General features: G+C 39.5%; 1 protein-coding gene across 6 annotated transcripts in view; it reads right to left on the bottom strand.

The window, feature by feature from the left end:
* Positions 1-5804: 5804 nt before the first annotated feature.
* LOC121290638 (E3 ubiquitin-protein ligase DZIP3-like) overlaps positions 5805-21421 on the bottom strand; it is a 126836-nt gene continuing 111219 nt past the window's right edge. For all 6 annotated transcript variants that reach the window (XM_041211342.1, XM_041211346.1, XM_041211347.1 and 3 more), the window contains 3 exons: positions 13001-13100; positions 11895-11990; positions 5805-6222 (listed from right to left, as the gene is read on the bottom strand). In XM_041211342.1, coding sequence (XP_041067276.1) covers positions 6127-6222; positions 11895-11990; positions 13001-13100 — 292 coding nt within the window. In that variant the 3' untranslated portion in view covers positions 5805-6126. The remainder of the gene's footprint in view (positions 6223-11894; positions 11991-13000; positions 13101-21421) is intronic.

Raw genomic sequence — 21421 nt, 5'->3', positions numbered from 1 at the left:
ATGCAGTTAATACCGTTAGGATTGTATAATGTACAAATAAAATTAGATTATGCTTTTTGATAACTTTTTAACTGAAAAATTTTGCGACAAGAAAATTTGCTACATGATCTGTTGACAATTTGCGTAGGCAGATGTTCTTCAATAAATCTTGTTGATCTAAGTGTCTATGGCAACTGGATGTGAGAAAATCCCATTACTCACATGTCTGCACTCTGTAGCTGTTAAATACTAATTGAAATATGTTCAGTACAGTCTACAGCTCCAAGATTGATCAAACCAGTAGATAAATTATAAAACAAAATTCATTTCTATTGTTCCAATACCATTCTACATTAAAAAATGTTTAACTGCTCTACATAATAATAGGAGCCAAAATTTTACCTTTGGCAATAGTAGTGGGTGCATGCTTAATTTATTTGTATTACATTCCTCTGATATTTTAATGGATGTGACAATCCCTACAAATGCATTCATGTTTATCTCTTAATATCTGTCTTTTGGATAAGATATTAAACTGAGGCCCCATCTGTCTGCTTGTTTGGGTGGATGCAAAAGATCCCATGGCACTATTTCGAAGAACAGGGAAGTTATCACTGGTGTCCTGGCCAATAATTATCCCTCAATCAACATCACAAAAAACAGGTTATCTGGTCATTATCACATTGCTGTTTATGTGAATTTGTTGAGTGCAAATTAGCTGCTGTGTTTCCTGCATTACAACAGTGAGTACACTTCAAAAAGTATTTCATTGGCTGTAAGGCACTTTGAAACATCCGGTGGTCGTGCAAAGTCCTATATAAGTGCAAGTCATTCTTTTTTTTCATTATTGTATTGAAATGAATACAATAATTTCTAGCATAGTTTTCTTAGTTAGGGTCAAATTATCCCAGAGAAACTCATTGATGCCATTTGCTTGTAAACATATTGGCCCAAAATTTGCTTTCAAAGTAACGATGAGGCTAATAGTGCTCTCCATAATTTATTTGCAAATGCCACATACATCAGGCAAGGGCAGTTGCATGATTAAATGAGGAAATCAAATAGATGCTGTTGGAGATGCATGCTCTACTATTAGTTTGATGTGCCCACCCTGTCTGACTCCCCATTCAAATGCACTGAGCGGCATGAGTTCCTGTTCTTTGCATGGCGGGTATGAAGAAAACAAGCCACAGAAAGTTAAATTGTTGTCCCAAGCCCAAGTACCCTTATGCAATTACCGTTAATTACTGTAATCAACCTCTGTGGTACTGAAAATTAACTATTACAAATGTACAATCTCATTCCTTCAGGTTTTCACAGAATCACGCAGAATTTCAGAATTTTAACAGCATCGGAGACTATTTGGCCCATTGTATCTGCACTGACTCTCCAAATGAGCATTCTGAGATTTTAGTTATTGTTGGAGTTTTTAAAATAAAAATTACTTCTTCATTGTTTCTTCTCTCAATCCAGCCTCAAGTACCTATCAAATTTCAATGAGTTAAAGGGTTGAATTTGGGGTGCCTGTTGGTTGAGGGAGGAGTAAATAGGAATGTGGTTTTCTATAAAATCAAGAAAGTCATGTATGCATTTTATAAATGAGAAAATATTCTTAACATGGTTTCACAGAAAATCATTGTCACTGATGTTAATTACAAATTATTAGTCCATGTATATTAATAAAGAACACATGGCAAGATGTTTCTAGATGGAATTCTTGGTAGTTTGTTCTTTGCTAATAATGTTATACAATTGTCTTGACTAGTCAATCATATCAGCTTTGAAGTCAGACAGAAGTGATAATTGTTGAGTCAATTGGATTAAAATAGAGCAGATCCGAAGTAGAACTTAGGACACCAATTTCCTCATAGGCTTTAATGATATTATAAACTCAACTCTATTGTTATAGTGGCTAATGCTGAAGCTTTAAAACAGTCATTTGTATGCTGTCCAACATTTCTCCCCCAACTAATATTACAAAAAAAAAATGCATTAACTGGCGATTGATCTCATAGCTGTTTGTGGGATGTTGCTGGCACATCAGTTGCCACATTAGCTCACATAACAGCAACTGCACTTTAAAAGTTTATTGTGTGTGCAAGTCTTTGAGATATTTCAATACGACAGAGCACTAAATAAACACAAGTATTATTTTTAAAAGTAAATAAATTATATTCTTGTCCAAATAAATAAATTGCAGACTGGGTTATATAAAACTATAAACTGTGCCAGAATCAGTAAATATGTTGGGTGATAAATATCTCCCAAACACTAGTCGAGATTTTCCGATCCCATTTGTGGCGGGTGTCATAGCAGGCGGGAGTGGAAAATATTGGGAGATCACAAAAATGAGCTTCACGACATCGCAAAGTCAGTTTGTGATCGTCCGCTCCACCCGTCAATGGGGGGCTGCATTTCCTGCCACTGGACACCGGGAAGCTAATTTTAATACATTAGAACTCATTATATGCTCTGCTCGCTGGAATCATCCCCCTAAGCCAGATCATGAGTTCACATTGGCATGATTTCATGCCGACATGTTTCACAACGGTACGTAAGCACTGTGCACCTGGTGACCTGCACTTCGAGGTTTGTTTGCCTACCTTGCTTCGGGCAGCACTTGTGGTCATCAGCGCCAGGCTTTGCAGGCAGCACCATGTCGCTTTTAGAGGGGCTCACGGGTAAGCCTCTACCTACCAGACCAGTGGTAAGGCAGGGGCAGCTTTTCAACGACTGCAGGGCTAGGGCTTGCCCTTGCCCTAGCTGGGTATCCCAAGGTGTGTGGGGACACATGTTGATCTGTGCAAGTGGCCTCAAGATGGTGAGGGCTGAGAAGGCAATCTTCAGAGATGAAGCCAGATGGAGATGTGAGGGTGTGTGTGAGTATAAGCTGGCAGTGAGCTAGATGCCCGTGAATGTATGATGGCCACGAGAGTTTTTTTTTCATTCATTCATGGGATATGGGCGTCACTGGCTAGGCCAGCATTTATTGCTCAACCCTAATTGCCCTTGAGAAAGTGGTGATGAGCTGCCTTCTTGAACTGCTGCAGTCCATGAGGTATAGGTTACCTACAGTGCTGTTAGGGAGAGAGAGTTCCAGGATTTTGACCCAGTCACAGTGAAGGAACAGCAATATATTTCCAAGTCAGGATCGTGAGTGGCTTGGAGGGCAACTTCCAGGTGTAGGTGCTCCCATGCATCTGCCGCCCTTTTTTCTCAGTGGTAGAGGTAATTGATTTGGAAAGTGCCGGCGAGTTGTTGCAGTGCATCTTGTAGATTGTACACATTGCTGCCACCGTGCATCGATGATGGAGGGAGTGAATGTTTGTGATAGGGTGCCAATCAAGCGGGTTGCTTTTTCCAGGATGGTGTCAAGCTTCTCGAGTGTTGTTGGAGCTGCTGTCATCCAGGTAAGTGGAGCATATCCCATCACACTTCTGACTTGCGCCATTGGTAATGCCATTGAACGTCAAGGGGTGATGGTTAGATTTGCTCGTTGTTGTTGCCTGGTACTTGTGTGGTGCGAATGTTACTTGCCACTAGTCAGCCCAAGCCTGGATATTGTCCAGGTCTTGCTGCATTTGGACATGGACTGCTTCAGTATCTGAGGAGTCACGAATGGTGCTGAACATTGTGCGATCATCAGCAAACATCCCCACTTCTAATCTAATGATGGGAGGAAGGTCATTGATGAAGCAGCTGAGATGGTTGGGCCGGGGACACTACCCTGAGGAACTCCTGCAGTGATGTCATGAGACTGAGATGATTAACATCCAACAAACACAATCATCTTCCTTTGTGCTAGGTATGATGCCAACCAGTGGAGTTTTTCCTCTGATTCCAATTGACTGCAGTTTTGCAGGGGCTTCTTGATGCCACACTCAGTCAAATGCTGCCTTGATATCAAGGACAGTCACTCTCAGCTCACCTCTGGAGTTCAGCTCTTTTCTACATGTTTGGATCAAGGCTGTAATGAGGTCAGGAGCTGAGTGGCCCTGGCAGAACCCAAACTGAGAAGCAGTGAGCAGGTTATTGTTAAGCAGGTGCCACTTGATAGCACTGTTGATGACCTATTCAATCGCTTTACTGAGTATCTGTTTAGAGTGAAGAGATGGTTGCCTTTCTCCGGCAGCACGGATGTGATCACTCGGCACTGGATGGCCAACCTCTTCTGTGCAGCATTGGCACTGATCACCACTGTCATTACCTCCCAAGCCGGACTGGTGAGATTGCTGGAATTCCTCCGGCCAAAGCAGGGGTAGATGACATCACGGCAGGCCTCCAAAAGGCATTCCAGGGATGGGTCACTGAACTCTTCTTGGCTTTTGGGGTTATGTCTTCACTGCAGCAGCCTTGGGCTGCAAGCAATTAAAACTGTGGAATCCTACTGGACACAGGCATCCAGTCACAAAAACACCCCTCGATCATCACGCTCTGCTTCCTGCCACTCAGCCAATTCTGGATCCAATTTGCCAAATTGCCTTGGATCCCATGGCTTTTACCTTTGTTATCAGTCTCCCATGTGGGACCTTATCAAAAGCCTTGCTGAAGTCCAAGCAGACTAGGTCAAATGCATTGCCCTCATTTATACATCAAAGTCATCTGGAAAAACTGCTGAAGGAAGCAGTAAGGTATCTCTCTTTCTCTCTCTGAAGCTAATAAAAGCACTGTCTCTTAACAGTGTAAAAATCATTCACAGTGATTGTGCATTTCAATCAGAAAGAACCTCAGGAGAAACTCATTGATTTATGGGAGATGGATCACGGAACTAAAAGGAAGGAAACTCTCTTTAGCTAAGTGCAGTTACCTGAAATTCATTCAACTCCAGGATTTTAAAGGAAACCATTTAACCTCAAATGGCTGCAACCTTCAACAATCTACACCTCATGGACAATCAACAAACTTTTATTTGGACCCTACTTTTTCATATGTGTGTGTATCATTGCATCTTTTATTTTTTCTTCTCGGGTTTAGTAACAAATAAACTTGCCCTTTCTTTAACTCAAGAAAACCTAGTTTGATTGGCTCCTTATTAAAAATTGGATACATTTGGATTGGAAAAGGCATTTATGGGGAAAAGAGGAGGCTGAATAAAGGGGAACCAGTTCGTCCTTCCTCATCCAATCGTAACAATTACACAGTATAGGGTCTACTCAAGTAGAGTAAATGTAGTCGCTATGATGTTTAACCACACGTTCTCATTGTGTTTTTGGCCTTTATAATAAAAAAGGAATGTATCCATAACTACTGTAATTTTCACAGGCGTCCAAAAAGCATAATTTTTAACATTCTCCCAGAAGTACAGTCAGGTAAACAATTTCAAATTATATCATGTTCATGTTATAGGATTTTCCTGAATGCTATTTAAAGTTTTCACAACTTCTCCTACATTGCACTTCTGACTGCAACCTGATTGTTTTCTCTCAATTGTTTTAACTGAACTTTCTCACCTTTTCTCGTTTGTAGGCATAGGTTGATATTTTTCTCATTTTTTCACTCTTCAACTAAGCAAGTGCACTTTGGTCTCCTGTTTAAAAAATACTTTCTCAATTGGTAAATGTACTTCTGAGGGTAACTGAGATAGACAGTTCCCACATTCAAATCTCAAGTTACATTGAGGAAGAAAAAACAAATCTGGTAAGAGTTCTGGCTCCTGAATGCTAACCTGTGATCCCTGCTGAAAATGTCTGGATATCAGAGGGAGACAGTATGCATGACCATATATTGTGAGGCTGTAGTGTAAAAGAGACCGATGTTTTGTAAAAGAAAATAAAGTTCTATTTCATGTTTTTTTATCTTCTACATTAAGTAACACCAGAGAATAATGCAAATCAAAAATATTTATTTACACTCCTGATTCCAACACTGTAACATTCGGCATTAGAAACTGAATAACTTTTACAGCAATTACATGAAAATATATACGCATGTCAAAACTTTAAAGATATTGAAGTTATAAGGGTTAACCGCAGTCAAAGAGAACATCATGGACAGAGGTCACCAAAATATTTCAAACCATGAGGTTCTGTACAATCAGTATTTAAATATTATTCTGTTTGTTTATATTAAATATAGGCACTTTTCATAATTCAATATTTATATTCTTGCTTGAAAGTCCAATGTTTAACAGTATTAAAAGAAAGAACCTTATTTTTTTGAAAGCTGTGGATAGTCCTCTGGCTTTAGTACAAGAATCCGGCAAATAGGACATGTGCTTTGTTCTTTCAGCCAGTAATCAATACACTGGGAAGAAAAATATAGTAGTTCAGATATTAGAGACTAATGTTAGGTGGCAAGGCAGAAAAATATCTATATTACAATTACATTGCTAGATGATAGAGAAAAATGTACAATTTAAAACCAATGATAGGATCATATGCTTTGATGTCTGTCATTGTGGTAAATTAGGTAGTGCATCTTTGAGTTACAGTGGGATGATTTCTTTAACTGTTTTGCATTGTGGAAGAGTTATCTTATCTGAGCAAACTGGCTACCAGCACCACTGTTTACATAACTTGTCCAGAAATAAACATCTGTGACATAGCCGCAATCTTTAAAGTCCTAGGTTTTGACTGAAAAAAAGTTTTCAGCACTTCTAAAATTAAATTCATACCTTAAAACTTCCAAATAAAAATAATGATATACATTGTTTTCCAAATTTTTAAAAGATATATGATAGCACAAATACTTCTGCCTCCTCTCCAGTTTTAATTTATGGACTGCTCATTCACAACATTATGCCAATATAACAATATTCATTTATTTACTATGTGTCAGCATTAACATCTCTTCTGTGCGTACAAAAGGAATTAATTTTTAAATTCTGAATTGCTCGAGTTTGCTGTGCTGATCATTTGAAAAGGTTTCTAGGCCTAATTCACATTACATAAAACTAATCTTCATATCATCAATAGAAGTATATTGTATTAAAAATAATTTCTAATTTAAAAGCATATAAAAATGCTGTGGGCATGTAATTGTGTGTTTCAATCTTATTTTTCTTACTAGGGGTTCTCTTGCAGGATTACTCATGGGAATAGCCCTCAAGTGCAGCCAAGTGATTCTGGGCAGGGGGCTGGGAAATAAAATGACCATTTTTAATAAATGAGCTGAAGTAGCCAACTGGAATTGCAGTACTTTTCAGAGCACCAAGGTTGTACATGTGCAGATGCCTGAAATATTGTATATTTATCATAGAAGCAGAAGAAACTTTTGTTTTGCTTCTAATATGAAACCATGAACATAGCTTTCCAGATAGGAATTTCTGTTTGGCAGTTCTTTTATTGTAGTCCTTATGATATATTTTTAAGCAGTCAAACACAGTTTTTTCTCTCTTCATCAGGCATGGATTCCAGTGAGTGTAATTCAGCAATAAAGATGAATGCATTCAGGTCTCCTGCTAGCTAAAATATGAGGACTGATAGACCCATTTTGAAACTTTAGTCAGCTTCTGAGAAGATCAAAAGCTACAGATATAACAAACATCATTTATAGATGTGCGATTGCGTACGCACATAAAATCTGTTGAGTTCCTGTCGCTGCTGGCAACTAGAAATTTTACTATTTACTGCACAATATATTATTCTGCTCCAAGGGTGTAGTTCTGTTTACCTGGTTGTCCTTTTAAAGCCATGAAGTGTACTTACTGTAAACACAGTCTATGATCAATTATAGTTTCATTGTTGTGTGTTTAGTGAAATTGTAGCCTGGCTGCAAGTCAGGAAAACCAGTATGAAATGGCTGTTTTTCTCTTTTTTGCAACAATATGACAACTCTTAAGTGTGACATCCGGGGGCTTACCATTAATCAGAAACAGAACTGGAACTAGCCATGTAAATACTGTGGCTAGAATAGCAGGACAGAGGTTAGGAATCCTGCAGTGAGTAACTCACCTCCTGACTCCCCAAAGCCTGTCCATGATCCACAAGGCACAAGTCAGGAGTGTGATGGAATACTCTCCACTTGTCTGGATGAGTGCAGCTCCAACAACATTCACGAAGCACTCAACACCATCCAGGACAAAGCTGTCCACTTGATTGGCACTCCATCTGCAAACATCCACTCCCTCCATCACTGGCACACAGTAGCAGCAGTGTGTACCATCTACAAGATGCAATGCAGGAATTCACCAAGACTCCTCAGGCAGCACCTTCCAAACCCACAATCACTACCATCTAGAAGGGCAGCAGACACATCGGAACACCATCGCCTGGAAGCTCCCCTCCAACCTGCACACCATCCTGACTTGGAACTATATCACCATTCCTTCACTGTTGCTGGGGAAAAATCTTGGAACTCCCTTCTTAACAGCATTGTGGGTATACCTACACCATGTGGACTGCAGCAGTTCAAGGCGGCAGCTCACCACCACCTTCTCAAGGGCAATTAGGGATGGACAATAAATGCTGGCCTAGTCAGCGACACCCACATGAGTATTAAAAAAAATTAAGTGGGACTGATGGTAACAAAATATAATCAAGCAATAAATATTAATTTAAAAGCAAAATACTGCAGATGCTGGAAATATTAATTTATTGCTGGAAATATTAATTTATTGTAAGTGCGCAGGAAAATTAAATGTCTCTCATGCTGATTGGATGATTTGTGTTTAATAAGGATTATACTTGAGTCAGAACTTTTTGGAGAATGTTGGCCAATGCTAATTTTATTTGAATTAACTTTTAAAATGTCCATAGATATATCTGTATTTATAGATATAGATATATGGGGATGGGGGGAGACAGTGGCGTAGTGGTAATGTCACCGGACTAATAATCCAAAGACCCAGGCTAATGGGTTCAAATCCTGCCACAGCTGTGGGAATTTGAATTCAGTTAATAAATCTGGATAATAAAGCTAGTCTCAGTAATGGTGGCTATGAAACTATCATCGATTGTTGTAAAAACCCATTTGGTTCACTAATATCCTTTAGGGAAGGAAACCCCTGACTCTTAACCTCTGAAAGGTCAGTTGAAAGGAAATTAGGGACTGGCAACAAATGCTGGTGAATGCTGACAAATGCAGCAAAACCCACATCCCATGAAAGAATAAAGAAAAATAAAATAACTGAGTTATTTGAACACCTGGGCCACCTTTGCAAATCAATTAGTATGGTTTATTACAGAATCATAGAATTGTTTGGCTCATTGTGTCTGCACTGGCTCTCCATATGAGCAATTTACCTAGGGACATTCCCCGGCCTTCTCCCCTGCATATTCATCTTGAACCTCTATTCACCACACTCTCAGGCAGTGTATTCCAGATGCTAACCACTTGCTGCGTGAAAAAGTTTCTCATGATGTTGCCATTGCTTCTTTTGTCAATTACCATAGATCCCTGCCCTCTTGTTCTTGATCTTTCCGTCAATGGAACAGTTTTTCCCCAACTGCTCTGTTCAGACCCCTCATGAATTTGAATTCCCCTAGCAAATCTCCTCTCAGCCTTCTCTTCTCCAAGAAAACAGTCCCAACTTCTCCAATCTACCTAACTGAGATTCCTCATCCCTGGCACCATTTTCATGCAAACTTTTCTGCACCCTCTCCAATGCCTTTACATCTTTCCTAAAATGTAACATCCAGAACTGGACGCAATGCTCCAGCTGAGGCTGAACCAGTGTTCTATACAAGTTTAACATAACTTGCTTGCTTTTAAACTTTATGCTCCTATTAATAAAGCCTAGGATACTGTATGCTTCATTAACTGTACTCGCAACCTGTCCTGCCACCTTCAATGATTTATGCACATATACACTAAGTCCCTCTGCTTCTGTACCCTCTTTAGAATTGTACCCTTTATATGATTTTATTTTATTTTAAGTTCTACACTGTCTTCCTCACAGTTCAGAATCATATCATCTGCAAATTTTAAAACTGTGTCCTGTACAGCAAGGTTGAGATCATTAATATCTATCAGGAAGAGCAAGGGTCCCAACACCGAGCCCTGGGGAACTCCACTACAAACTTTCCTCTAGTCTGAAAAATATCCATTGACCATTAGTCTCTGTTTCTTGTCACTTCATTTTATTTTTGAAATCGCCAGCCCCTTCCACCCCTCCTGCACATGGCTGCTGAAGATGCTGGCTGAGTTGTATGGATTTTGGTAAAGTGGTCATTTTCCAATTGTCTGACTGGATAGCAAGAATCAAAAGACAATGGATTATAGCTAAGTCCAAATGTACTCCCGTCCAATATCTGCTCATATACACGTTCTAATAGTGAATCACTGAATAATGATCTGAAGCAATACCTTCTTTGCCTTTAATTTTCATGCTTCACCTAAGTGACTTTGACTCCCATCATGCAAGACTTATACTGCTCAAAATTCAGTAACAGAAACATTAGTGATTTAATTGGGCAAACTTTTAATCCTGGCCATAGAACATTTATATCTCTTAATGGGGACCTAATTTGATTGAAGGGCCCTCTGCTCCTAGTGTTCAAAACTAATGTCCAGGGAAAGTAAGTACCCAAGCAGAAAAATAAAAGTGCCATAGATTACTGAAATTTTTGGAGAGTACAATCTGCCTTTGATATGAAGTTTGAACAATGCTTGAATGATGCACTGATGGAGATAGCAGATTTCAAGATGATAAAGTTAGTTCAGAAAAAAGTTACCATGGTGTTATGCACAATAGATTAGGATTTTACATTTGTGCTGGTGTAGTTTTTGGTTTTAATCAAAGTTGAACTTTTTAAATTGGATTCCTTATTTTCCCAGTTGAAGAATAATTACCCCCATCAAGGCAGGAGATAGTGGCGTAGTGGTAATGTCGCTGGACTAATAATCCAGAGGCCCAGGCTAATGCTCTGGGGACATGGGTTCAAATCCCAGCATGGCAGCTGGTGGAATTTAAATTCAATTACTAAATTTGGAATATGAAGCTAGTCTCCCATGACATAGATTGTTGCAAAAACCCATCATTAATATCCTTTAGGGAAGGAAATCTGCCTTCCTTACCTCTTCTGGCCTACATGTGACTCCATACCGCAGCAATGTGGTTGACTCTTAATTGTCCTCTGAAATGGCCTAACAAGCCACTCAGTTCAGGGGCAATCAGGGGTGGGCAACAAATGAAGAATTACCTTGCCAGTGACACTCACATACCATGAACGAATAAAAAAAAAAATCACTTTTCTAATTTTAAAGTTTATTTTTAAACCACAGATATTTAACCAACAACATTATTTCTTAATTAGCTGAGGTGTGCACAAGCCAATAGTTTGGTGAACATAAGAATTAAGAGACCTGACATTGTGCATAATGCTTAGTTGGGTAGTGCTCATTTTGTGATACTTAAGCAATGTAGATTGGTTGAAAAGCAAATGTTTTATAAAGGTTGGAGGTAGATTTCAAAGTCCTTCTCAGAGAATTCTGCAGTTGCTTAGTTATAAAGTAAACAGTACATTTTAAACATGTAATGCAATCAAAATTGCAACAAATTTGACTGGGTGTATAAAATTTCTAACTTCAACAAATTCAAATTAAAAAGTCTATGCATGTAATACTATCAATTGTATGACAGTGGGACATAAATTATGAAAACATACCTGTCCACAAACAGACACTAAAAGAATTTTAGATCTCCCAGTTGTGCAAGATATACTGAATAATCATCCAACTGTTACCTATTTGAGTAGCAACACTAGTAATTTCCCATTATGTTGTTTGTGGTATGATCTGAGGTGAAACAATGGGAAATTCATGTACTTATACCAACAACAAACAATATTAGTACCTGGTCTCGGATGAATGTCTTGGAGGAGGTGGTTATTTCAGCCTTTGAATTTTTGAAGTAAGTATAAATTAAATAAACATGCTCTTTTACTTATAGATCTGTGATATAAGTTATTGGAGGTCTAGATAACAATCAGTACTCAACAAAAAGATCAGAGAAACTGCTATAAATGCATACCCACCTTTTTGTGGAAAACATGTTTACATTCCAGCTCATAGCAATCCTTTGGGGGAACTAGTTCCTCATGGCAAATGACGCAAGGGTCTTCTTCAATACTCTTGAGTACAAAAGCATAAAATTACAATGGATCATAATGTTATGAATCTTTGGCTTTAACATATTTAGAAATTCAGGCTACGAGCACTTCAAATTTTAATTCTAGATCCGGACCAGGACTGCTTTGTAACATACTTAAGATATTTCTGCTGCCCTTGAAGTCAGGGATGGAATTTGTTTAATTGTTAGGGATGTTATTCAGACATGTTGTGTGAAGTAATCAAGGGCAATGATTTAAATTCTGCCATTCTTCTTTCCTTTTGCAGTTTTCCCTTATTTTACTCCCCATCTTTTCTGAAGGCAGTCCTCATTCTGTAGGACAACTCAACAGAGACACACAGTTCTTCAGTAATCTGCCAAAGTGGCCATTATTCACATATTGGGTAGAAATTAATCTTGGGTGTTGGAGCAAACTGTATGGTACATGCATGGCCTGCCCACTACACGTCCTGCCAGATGTCCAATTCTATTAAAGTAGATGAAACTGAATATCGTGTGGTTCCCATAACAGGCAGAGGATGCAATCCCACCCACCTGGCACCACCATACAAAAGAAACTTTTACCCATACAATCCAAAAAGTGCTGTAAGACCACTTTACCATAAACCGAATACCATGCTCACCTGATGTGAACATGTACATTTTTGAACTTGGATCATTGGATGACAATCAGCAGCAGGGATTGAGGCTGATTTTCCTGTCCCCTACCAGGGACTCTGAGACCAATTGCAGTCCCTTGCTGCTGTCCCCAGAGATCAGCTTAAATTAGTGCAGACCTTAGTGGCGTAAGAGGCAGCACCACACTGAAATGCACTTACCTGAGTCTTCACCTTGAAGACCCTACTCATTTTAAAAATTATTTTTAAACATGTTGATTGCCTGCTCCAAAGAAGTGCATTTAAAACAATCAAATATCAGTTAGTCACCTAATTAGAATACAATGTATTGTACATCAGTTATTTCTATAACGATATTATAGAAATACAATCAATATCTGATTTCATTTTATACCTGCTGCTGTACAAACTGCTTAGAGGCTTTTTGATTTTCAATTCCTATCCATAATTCCTGTTCAATTTGGCCTTGATCAACAAAACTGCTTAATTCCGATCTGTAAGAAAAGTGACATGCAATTATGCAATGCTATACAACAATGGTCCAGCAATTCAAGATATGCCCATTTTATGCAGGTAATCATTCCAATGTTCACCCGATATTGGCCCATGGGCATTACTAACATTGAGCCAGCAAGCTGCGGACAGCAACTTGCAGTTTGCAGATGAAGCGGGACTGAAGATTGAGCAGGGGCAAGATCAGCAGCAGTCTGCAGATAAGGGATGAAGGAGGGACAATCAAGGAATTGAGCCATTACAGAGGATAGACAGTGGTGTTCGGTAGGTGTGGAGATTGGGTGGAAGGCAGGGCACGACATAGTGGGCGGCAGCAGCCCGCGTTCTTTGAGCTTGGTGTCAGATTGAGCACTCCTTCAGCTAAGTATATTATAAAACCATCCCTTATTGGTTGTCACCTGATAGACGGTCCCATTAAGGACTGCCTGTTGTCTGCTGATAGACCTGGCTTTTCTGAGTGCAGCTGGCACCAACTGCCTCAGGGCAAACCAATCTTGCAAAGCTGGCCTCAAAACTAGTAAGTGGTAGGCCTCTTATTTGCAAACGCAAAGGGCCTAATGCCTATTTCAGGCATGTGCACTGCATGCTGATTTTTTGGCCTTTAATAATATGGCGGACGCACGTTTCAATTTGTAATGAGCTTATCCTTTCTTATCACCACAGTGGAGACTTTGAAAGCTGTTTACACCCCCCACCCCCCCCACAAAAAAATTACACAGCCACATTTCCAGACCATGGCATCTAATTTAAATATCAAAGCTCCTACCAGATTAAAGTAATAATTTTCCCTTCCCATACCATGCATCATTATAGCCTTTGCTGAGTAGCACTGTTAATTTACTACCAATTTAGGTTGTGAAGTTAAACAAGCTAAAAACTAGGAAGGACTGTCTAAATTCATTCCACTTTGGAACTTGAGTATTGCTGAAAAAAAAGAGACATGTCAAAGCTTTTCATCTTGCACTCATTAGGATACTTCACAACAATACCAATATAGGGGAAAACAATTTATACTATATGAGACTCTAGTTATATTCCAAGTCCACTTGCCAATCAATCAGCACTCTCTTCTCATACAGTATAAATTGGTGTTTTCCCCTTATTTGGTATTCTTGTGAAGTGTCCTGATGAGTGCAAGATGAAAAGCTTCAATGAGTCTCTTTTTTTCAGCAATAGTCAAGTTCTGTACTACCAAATGACCACAGCTGACAGAGAAACGTGACTCATACCAATTGTTGAACTTGAACTGAGACCTGAGAGTTGAAAAATTAGTGCTGATTCATAGAAACATAGAACTTAGGAGTAGGAGTAGGCCATTCAGCCTTTTGAGCCTGCTCCACCATTCGATAAGATCACAGCCAATATGATTGTGATCTCAACTCCACTTTGCTGTCTGCCCATCATACTCCTTGATTATCAAAATATTATCTAACTCAGCCTTAAATAAATTCACTGACCCAGCCCCCACTGTTCTCTGAGGAAGAGAATTCCACAGTTTAACAACCCTCAAAAAAAAATTCTCATCTCCATCTTAAAAGGGAAACCTCTTACTTTTAAATGGTGTCCTCTAGTTCTAGATTCCCCCAGAAGAGGAAACATCTTCCTGCTATCCACCCTATCAAGTCCCCTCAGGATCTTATATGTTTCAATAAGATCACCGCTTATTCCTTCCAAACTCCAATAGATAAAGGCCGAAGCTGTTCAATCTTTCTTCGTAAGATTACTCCTTCATCCCAGCAATGAGGCAAGTGAACCCTTTCTGAACGGCTTCAAATGTAATTATGTCCTTCTTCAAATAAGGAGGCCAAAACTGTACACAAGTGCTTCTTGGTCTCACCAAGGCACTGTACAGCTTTAGTAAAACATCTACTTTTGTATCCCATTCTCTTGCAATAAACGCCAACATTCCACTTGCCTTTCTAATCACTTGCTGCATCTGCCTACTAACTTTTTGTTATTCATGTACCAGGATACCAGATCCCTCTGTATCACTGATTTCTGGAATCTCTCTCCATTTAAATAGTGTACTGCTTTTCTATTTTTCCTGCCAAAATGGTCACGATTACTATTTCCCACATTATACCTCATCTACCAAATTTTTGCCAACCCATTTAACTTACGTATATCCCTTTGTAGATTATTTACCTCTTGACAACTTACTTTCCTACCTATCTTGGTGTCATCAGCAAATTTAGCTACCTTACATTTGGGCCCTCCATCCAAGTCATTGTTATAGATTGTAAATAGTGAGGCCCCAGCACTGATCCCTATGGCAGACTACTAGTTACAGCTTGCCAACCCAATAAAGACCCATTTATCCCTACTCTTCTTCCTGTTAGCTAACCAGTCCTTTATCCTTATTATAGCGCTTACACCATATATTCTTTTTTGTGTAGAAACCTTTGCTGTGCACATTATAAAAAGCCTTTTGGAAATCCAAGTGCAGCATATCTACAGGTTCCCCTTTATTCACTTTGTTTGTTATTTTCTCAGAGAACTCTGGTAAATTAGATAAACACGATTTCCCTTTCACAAAACCATGTTGGCTCTGCCTGATCCCATGATTCTTTAAGTATCCTGCTGTTACCTCCTTAATAATGGATTCTAGCAATTTCTCAAAGACAGATGTTAGGCTAACTGACCTACAGCTTTCTGCTTTCTGTCTCCCTCCTTTCTTGAATGATGGTGTTACCTTCACTATTTTCCAATCTGCTGGGACCCTTCCAGAATCTAAAGAATTTTGGAAGATTATAAGCAATGCCTCTACTATTCCTGCCGCCATACCTTTTAGGACCCTAAGGTGCAGGTCATCAGGTCCTGAGGAGTTGTCAGTCTTTAGATCCAGTAGTTTTCCCAATACAATTTCCTTGGTGAAGGTGGCTGTTTTAAGTTCCTCCCTCCATTTCACCTCTTGATATGACCATAAGACGTGGGAGCAGAAGTAAGCCAGTTGATCCATTGAGTCTGCTCCGCCATTCAATGAGATCATGGCCGATCTGATAATCCTCATCTCTATTTTCCCCATAGTCCTTGATTTCCTTCACTGTCACTGGGTCAAAATCCTGGAACTCCCTTTTCCCTTCCTAACAGCACTGTGGGTGTACCTACACCACATGGACTGCAGTGGCTCAAGAAGGCAGCTCACCACCACCTTCTCAAGGGCAGCTAGGGATGGGCAATAAATGCTGGCCCAGCCAGCGAAGCCCATATCCCGTCAACAAATATAAAAAAATCTGTCTATCTCAACCTTGAATATACTTAACAACCCAGCCTCAACAGCCCTCTGTGGTAAAGAATTCCACAGGTTAACAGCCCTCAAAGAAGAAATTCCTCCTCATCTCTGTCTTAAATGGGTGACCCCTTACTCTGAGATTATGCCCTCTGGTCCTAGACTCTCCCAGAAGGGGAAACAGCCTCTCAGCATCTTGATTTTCAAGTATCTTTGGCAAGTTTTCTAAGTCTTCTACAGTGAAGACAGATACAAAATACCTGTTAATGCATTTATCATTTCCTTGTTTTCATTTATTAATTGCCCACTAACTATCTAGAGGATCAACACTCACTTTAGTTGCTATTTTCCTATTTAAGTACTTGTAGAAACTCTTGCTATCTATTTTTATATTTCTAGCTAGGTTTCTCATATACTCTACTTTCTCCCTCTTTATATTTTTTTTTTCCACCATTCTTTGCTGGTTCTTCAAATTTGTCCAATTTTCTGACCTGCCACTAATTTTCGCAGAATTGTAGAGTGTTTCTTTCAACTTGATATTATCCTTAACTTCTTTATTTAGCCATGGTGATGCATCCTTCTGAAAGGCTCTTTCCTTCTTATTGGGATAAATCTTTGCTGAGAGTTATTAAAAATCTCCTTAAAAATCTTCCACTACATCTCTAATGTCTTACCTTTTTACTTAGATTCCCAGTTTACTTTAGCCAACTCTGCCTTCATACCCCTATAATTACCTTTATTTAGATTTAAAACACTAGCCTTAGACCCACACTTGTTCTTTAAACTGAATGTGAAATTCTATCTTTTTCTGATTGCTGTAGCCAAGAGGCTCTTTACTATGAGATTACTGATTAATCTTGTCTCAATGCACATTATCAGATCTAGATTAGACTGCTCCCTGGTTAGCTTTGGAACGTACTGCTCTAAGAAATTGTCCTAAATACATTCTATGAATTCATTTTCCAAGCTATCTTTGCCAATCTGATTCGCCCAATCTACATGTAGATTAAAGTCACTCACAATTATTGCGGTGCCTTTCTTACACCCCATTTATTTCCCCCTGTACACTATTATGCATCTGTCTCCAGGAAATGTATTTGATTATTTCAGGGATATGCCTAATGCCTCCAAGAGCAATATTACCTCAACGTTACTCACCGTTGTCTTGCAGACATATTCAGAAACAAAGAATAGATTTATCCTCTTTTGTGTCTCTTATATGGGGGATAGTGAAGGCTAAAGGAAATAGAAACCACTACACTTGCAGTCATTTAAATCCAGAAGTGCCTGAAGAATGGGGGATTTTAATTTTCCTAGGGATTAGTTGGTCCATAGGCAGGCTTTGCAATACTGAGGACAGGGCAGCTGACAGATTTCTGGATAACATGTGTTTCCTAACACAATGCATTGATGAGGAAATTAGGTATAATCAGGTACTTGATTTAGGTCTTTGTGGCAACCCTGATACAGTATCAAATAGCTAAGCAACAGTGAGTACAATATCATTAGATTCAATGGAAGTTGACAAAAAAGTAATGCTAGTTCCAGATCTGGACTAAATTTATAAAGATGACAGTAACCAGATTCAGGTCAACTGAGTAATTTTACTGATGGGGAAAATTATCAACGCAGTAGAAAAATGGAATACATTTAAGATCAATCAAATGCAAAGGGAATCCATGCCCCTAGAGTAAAAGAAGGGTAAATGGTAAAACAAAACCAAAGTGGTTAACTGATTATATGCAAGGACATGTCAGTACCCTTATTGGCTAAAAGAAAATACATTTCAGAAGAACAGTAAAGGCATCAAAATCTGCGAACAGAGCAGCTAAAAGTTAACTGCTGAAGATGTGTATAACAAAGTTCTGGGTTCAAGTCCCATTTTATCTGTGGAATTCACTAGCTCAGAGTGTAGCAGATGCCGGGATGCTGAATAAATTTAAGAAGGGGACAGACAGATTTTTAATTAGTAATGGGTTGAAAGCTTATGGGGAGAGGGCGGGAAGTTGGAGTTGAGGCCGAAATGATTGTATTGAATGGCGGGGCAGGCTCGAGGGGCTGAATTGCCTAATCCTGCTCCTAGTTCTTATGTTCCAAGACCTGAGCACAAAATCAAGGCTCACAATTCAGTGCAGTACTGAGGGAGTGCTACACGGTTGGAGTTGTTGTCATTTGGATGAGATGTTAAACTGAGGCAGAAGTAAAAGATCCCAGGGCAGTATTTCAAAGAAAAGCAGTGGAATTATCTCTGCTGTCCTGGCCGACATTTATTCCTCAACAGCATCACAAAAACAGATTATTTGGTCATTATCACACTGTTGTTTGTAGGAGCTCACTGCCACATTTCCTACATTACAATACTTCAAAAGTACTTTATTGGTCTTGAAAATTGAGGCATCCAGTGGTCATGAAAATTGCTGTATAAATGCAAGTCTTTTTTTCTTTTGACTGTAGTAGGAACAGTAAAATCCTTTTCAGCTAAATTAGTATCAATGTACCTGCACGCATGGCTACACAGCAGCCTGGAAAGGTACCACACATGGCTTGATCATTGTTAAATACCATGCCTGTGCAAAAAAGTAAAAGGTGCCTTGCACTGAAAAAGTGCCCATGAACAATGTAATATTATTAGGGGTTATTGATCAGAAGTCAAAGGGTCGTTAATAACTGCACAAGGCTTTTGAGAGATTCCTCCGGGGAAGTGAAGATGAATTCCAGAATAAGAAAGATTTGAAATGACTACTTTGTATCAGTCTTCACTCCAGTGGATGATATTCAGTTCCTAATAGTGCAGTGCACAGGTGACTCTAAAACTGAAAGTGTCAAAGTAGATGTGGGCGTAGTCTTGAATAAAATAAATGTCTCAAAACAGATTGGACTGCTGGTCATTATAATATTCACACAAAGGTGCTAAAACAAGGGGAGCAGTGTTCAAATTGCTCATATATTTAATAGCTAACAATAGTCTGAGATTGTTCCCATGGTCCTGAGAAAGGCCATATGGTGCCAATATCCATTAAGAGTAACAAGGCAGAACCAGGAAATTACAGACTGGTTAGCTTAACTATGGATGTAGGGAAGTTGCTTGAAGGGATCATTAGAAATACTCTAATGACCATATTGACAGAAAGTAGAGAACTCAACGTGACTTCTGGAAACTGTTCGAAGATTAGTTGAATTTTTTGAGGACGTTACGAGGTTTGTGGACAAGGTAGGTAGCCTGGTTGACGTTATGGCCAGATATTGCCGTTGGCGTGTGGGGGCGGGCCCGACATGCTGACGTGTAAAATGACGTGAGATGACGTCGGATGTGCGTCCTGACGTCATTTCGATCTTTCGTTCGGTGGGCGCGCACTGGCCGAACTGTCAACAGCCTATTAAGGTCATTAAAAAAGTAATTAAACTTGTTAAGAACGCTGCCCGTCCAACCTTAAGGTTGACGAGCAGGCGAAGAGCCCATGCGGCCTTCGCGTTTTTCAGGAAACCTCATCCACGAGCAGGATGAGGTTTCCTGAAGGTTTTATAAAATAATTTAATAAATTTTGCTACACACTCAAACATGTCATATAAGGGGACATATTTAAATAATTTTTTACTTTATTTATAACAAAACTTATCAACTTAATCTCCGAGGTAGCTCTGTGCCTCAGGGAGATTGCTGCGCTCTTTTGTGCGCATGTACGAAAGAACGCAGGCCCCGACTCTCCCTCCTCCCCCTGCCTGCACAGGTGGCACTGAGCGGTACCAGCTGCTCGTTATGCTGGGCGGGCCTTAATTGGCCCACCCAAGTAAAATGGTGGCGTGCAGCCAATCGCGGGTGGCGACTGGCTCCGCGCCTGCCCCTGCCCGCTCTCACCCAGCCCACCCGACATAGGCAAGATTCAGCCCTATATAATTGAATTTAAAAAAAACTTTTTGACAAGGTATTACACACTTGGTTACAAAATACAGTAGAACACTGTTGAAATGCTGGGCAGATTGTAGGTTGGGTACAAACTCCATTTTCAAAGACAGAAAATTGTTATTAATGGCAGTGGTTCAGTGTAGGATCTGCTACTAGTGGGTATCTGCAAGAATCAGTATTTCAAATGATACTCTTTACAATTTTTATTAATGATTTAGTACAAGGCATTGGGGAAAACTGTTTGCAAGTTTGCATGCTATACAAAGATTTAGCTAGGTATTAGAACCATAGGTGAGGGAAAAAATACAATAAGGACTAGACAGAATGGAAGAATGGGCCCATGTCTGGCAAATGCTACTTAATATACATACAAGTATATTATGCATGTATTTGCTGTGCCAGGTTCAAGGTTTAAGACTTGAGTGAGAAAGTATCCTCGGTGTTAAGTACATGAACTTCTTGAGGTACAAGTTGGTGCTGCAAGGCCATAGTAAAAACAAAGTATTATTATGTACTGTTGGGATAATCCAATAAAAAACAAAAAGCACTACACCACTGCTTTACAAAACCATGATTAGATGCCATCTAGAATACTGTGTCCGGCCTTGGTTCCCTTACATGATTGGTGACATAGAAACCAGAAAAAAGGTTGAGTGGGAAGTTACTAGACTGATAAAAGGCTTAAAAATCCTTAGTTACCAAATTGGCTTAGTTTACTTCTTACTTTAGAAAATTGTAGACCGTGTGGAGATTTGATTGAGATCTAGGATAATGAAGGGATTAGACTGTCCATGTTTATAGACTATTTGAATTAGATGGATTAAACAGGATTTAGGGACATGCATACTAGCTGGGAGGTATAGAATCCTAGATCTGGTGCAGGACTGAAGCAGACTATTTGGCCCATCGAGACTGTGCTAGCTCTCTGCAACAGCAATTTAGCTAATCCAACTCTCCTGCCCTTTCTTCTTAGCTTTACAAATGTTTCCTTTTCAGGTGTTAATCTAATTCCTTTTGAAAGCCACAAGTGAATCTGCCTCCACCACATTCTCAGGCGTGCATTCCAGATCTGCTTCCTGTGTAAACTTTTTCCCCATGTCGCCTTTTGTTCTTTTGCCAATCATCTTAAATCTATATCTTCTGGTTCTCAACCCTGCTGCCAATGGGAA

Source organism: Carcharodon carcharias, chromosome 18, assembly GCF_017639515.1.
Source record: "Carcharodon carcharias isolate sCarCar2 chromosome 18, sCarCar2.pri, whole genome shotgun sequence".
In the NCBI taxonomy this organism is placed as follows: domain Eukaryota; kingdom Metazoa; phylum Chordata; class Chondrichthyes; order Lamniformes; family Lamnidae; genus Carcharodon; species Carcharodon carcharias.
The sequence above is the reverse complement of the archived record's forward strand: the minus strand, read 5'-3'. Positions and strand labels throughout refer to the sequence as shown.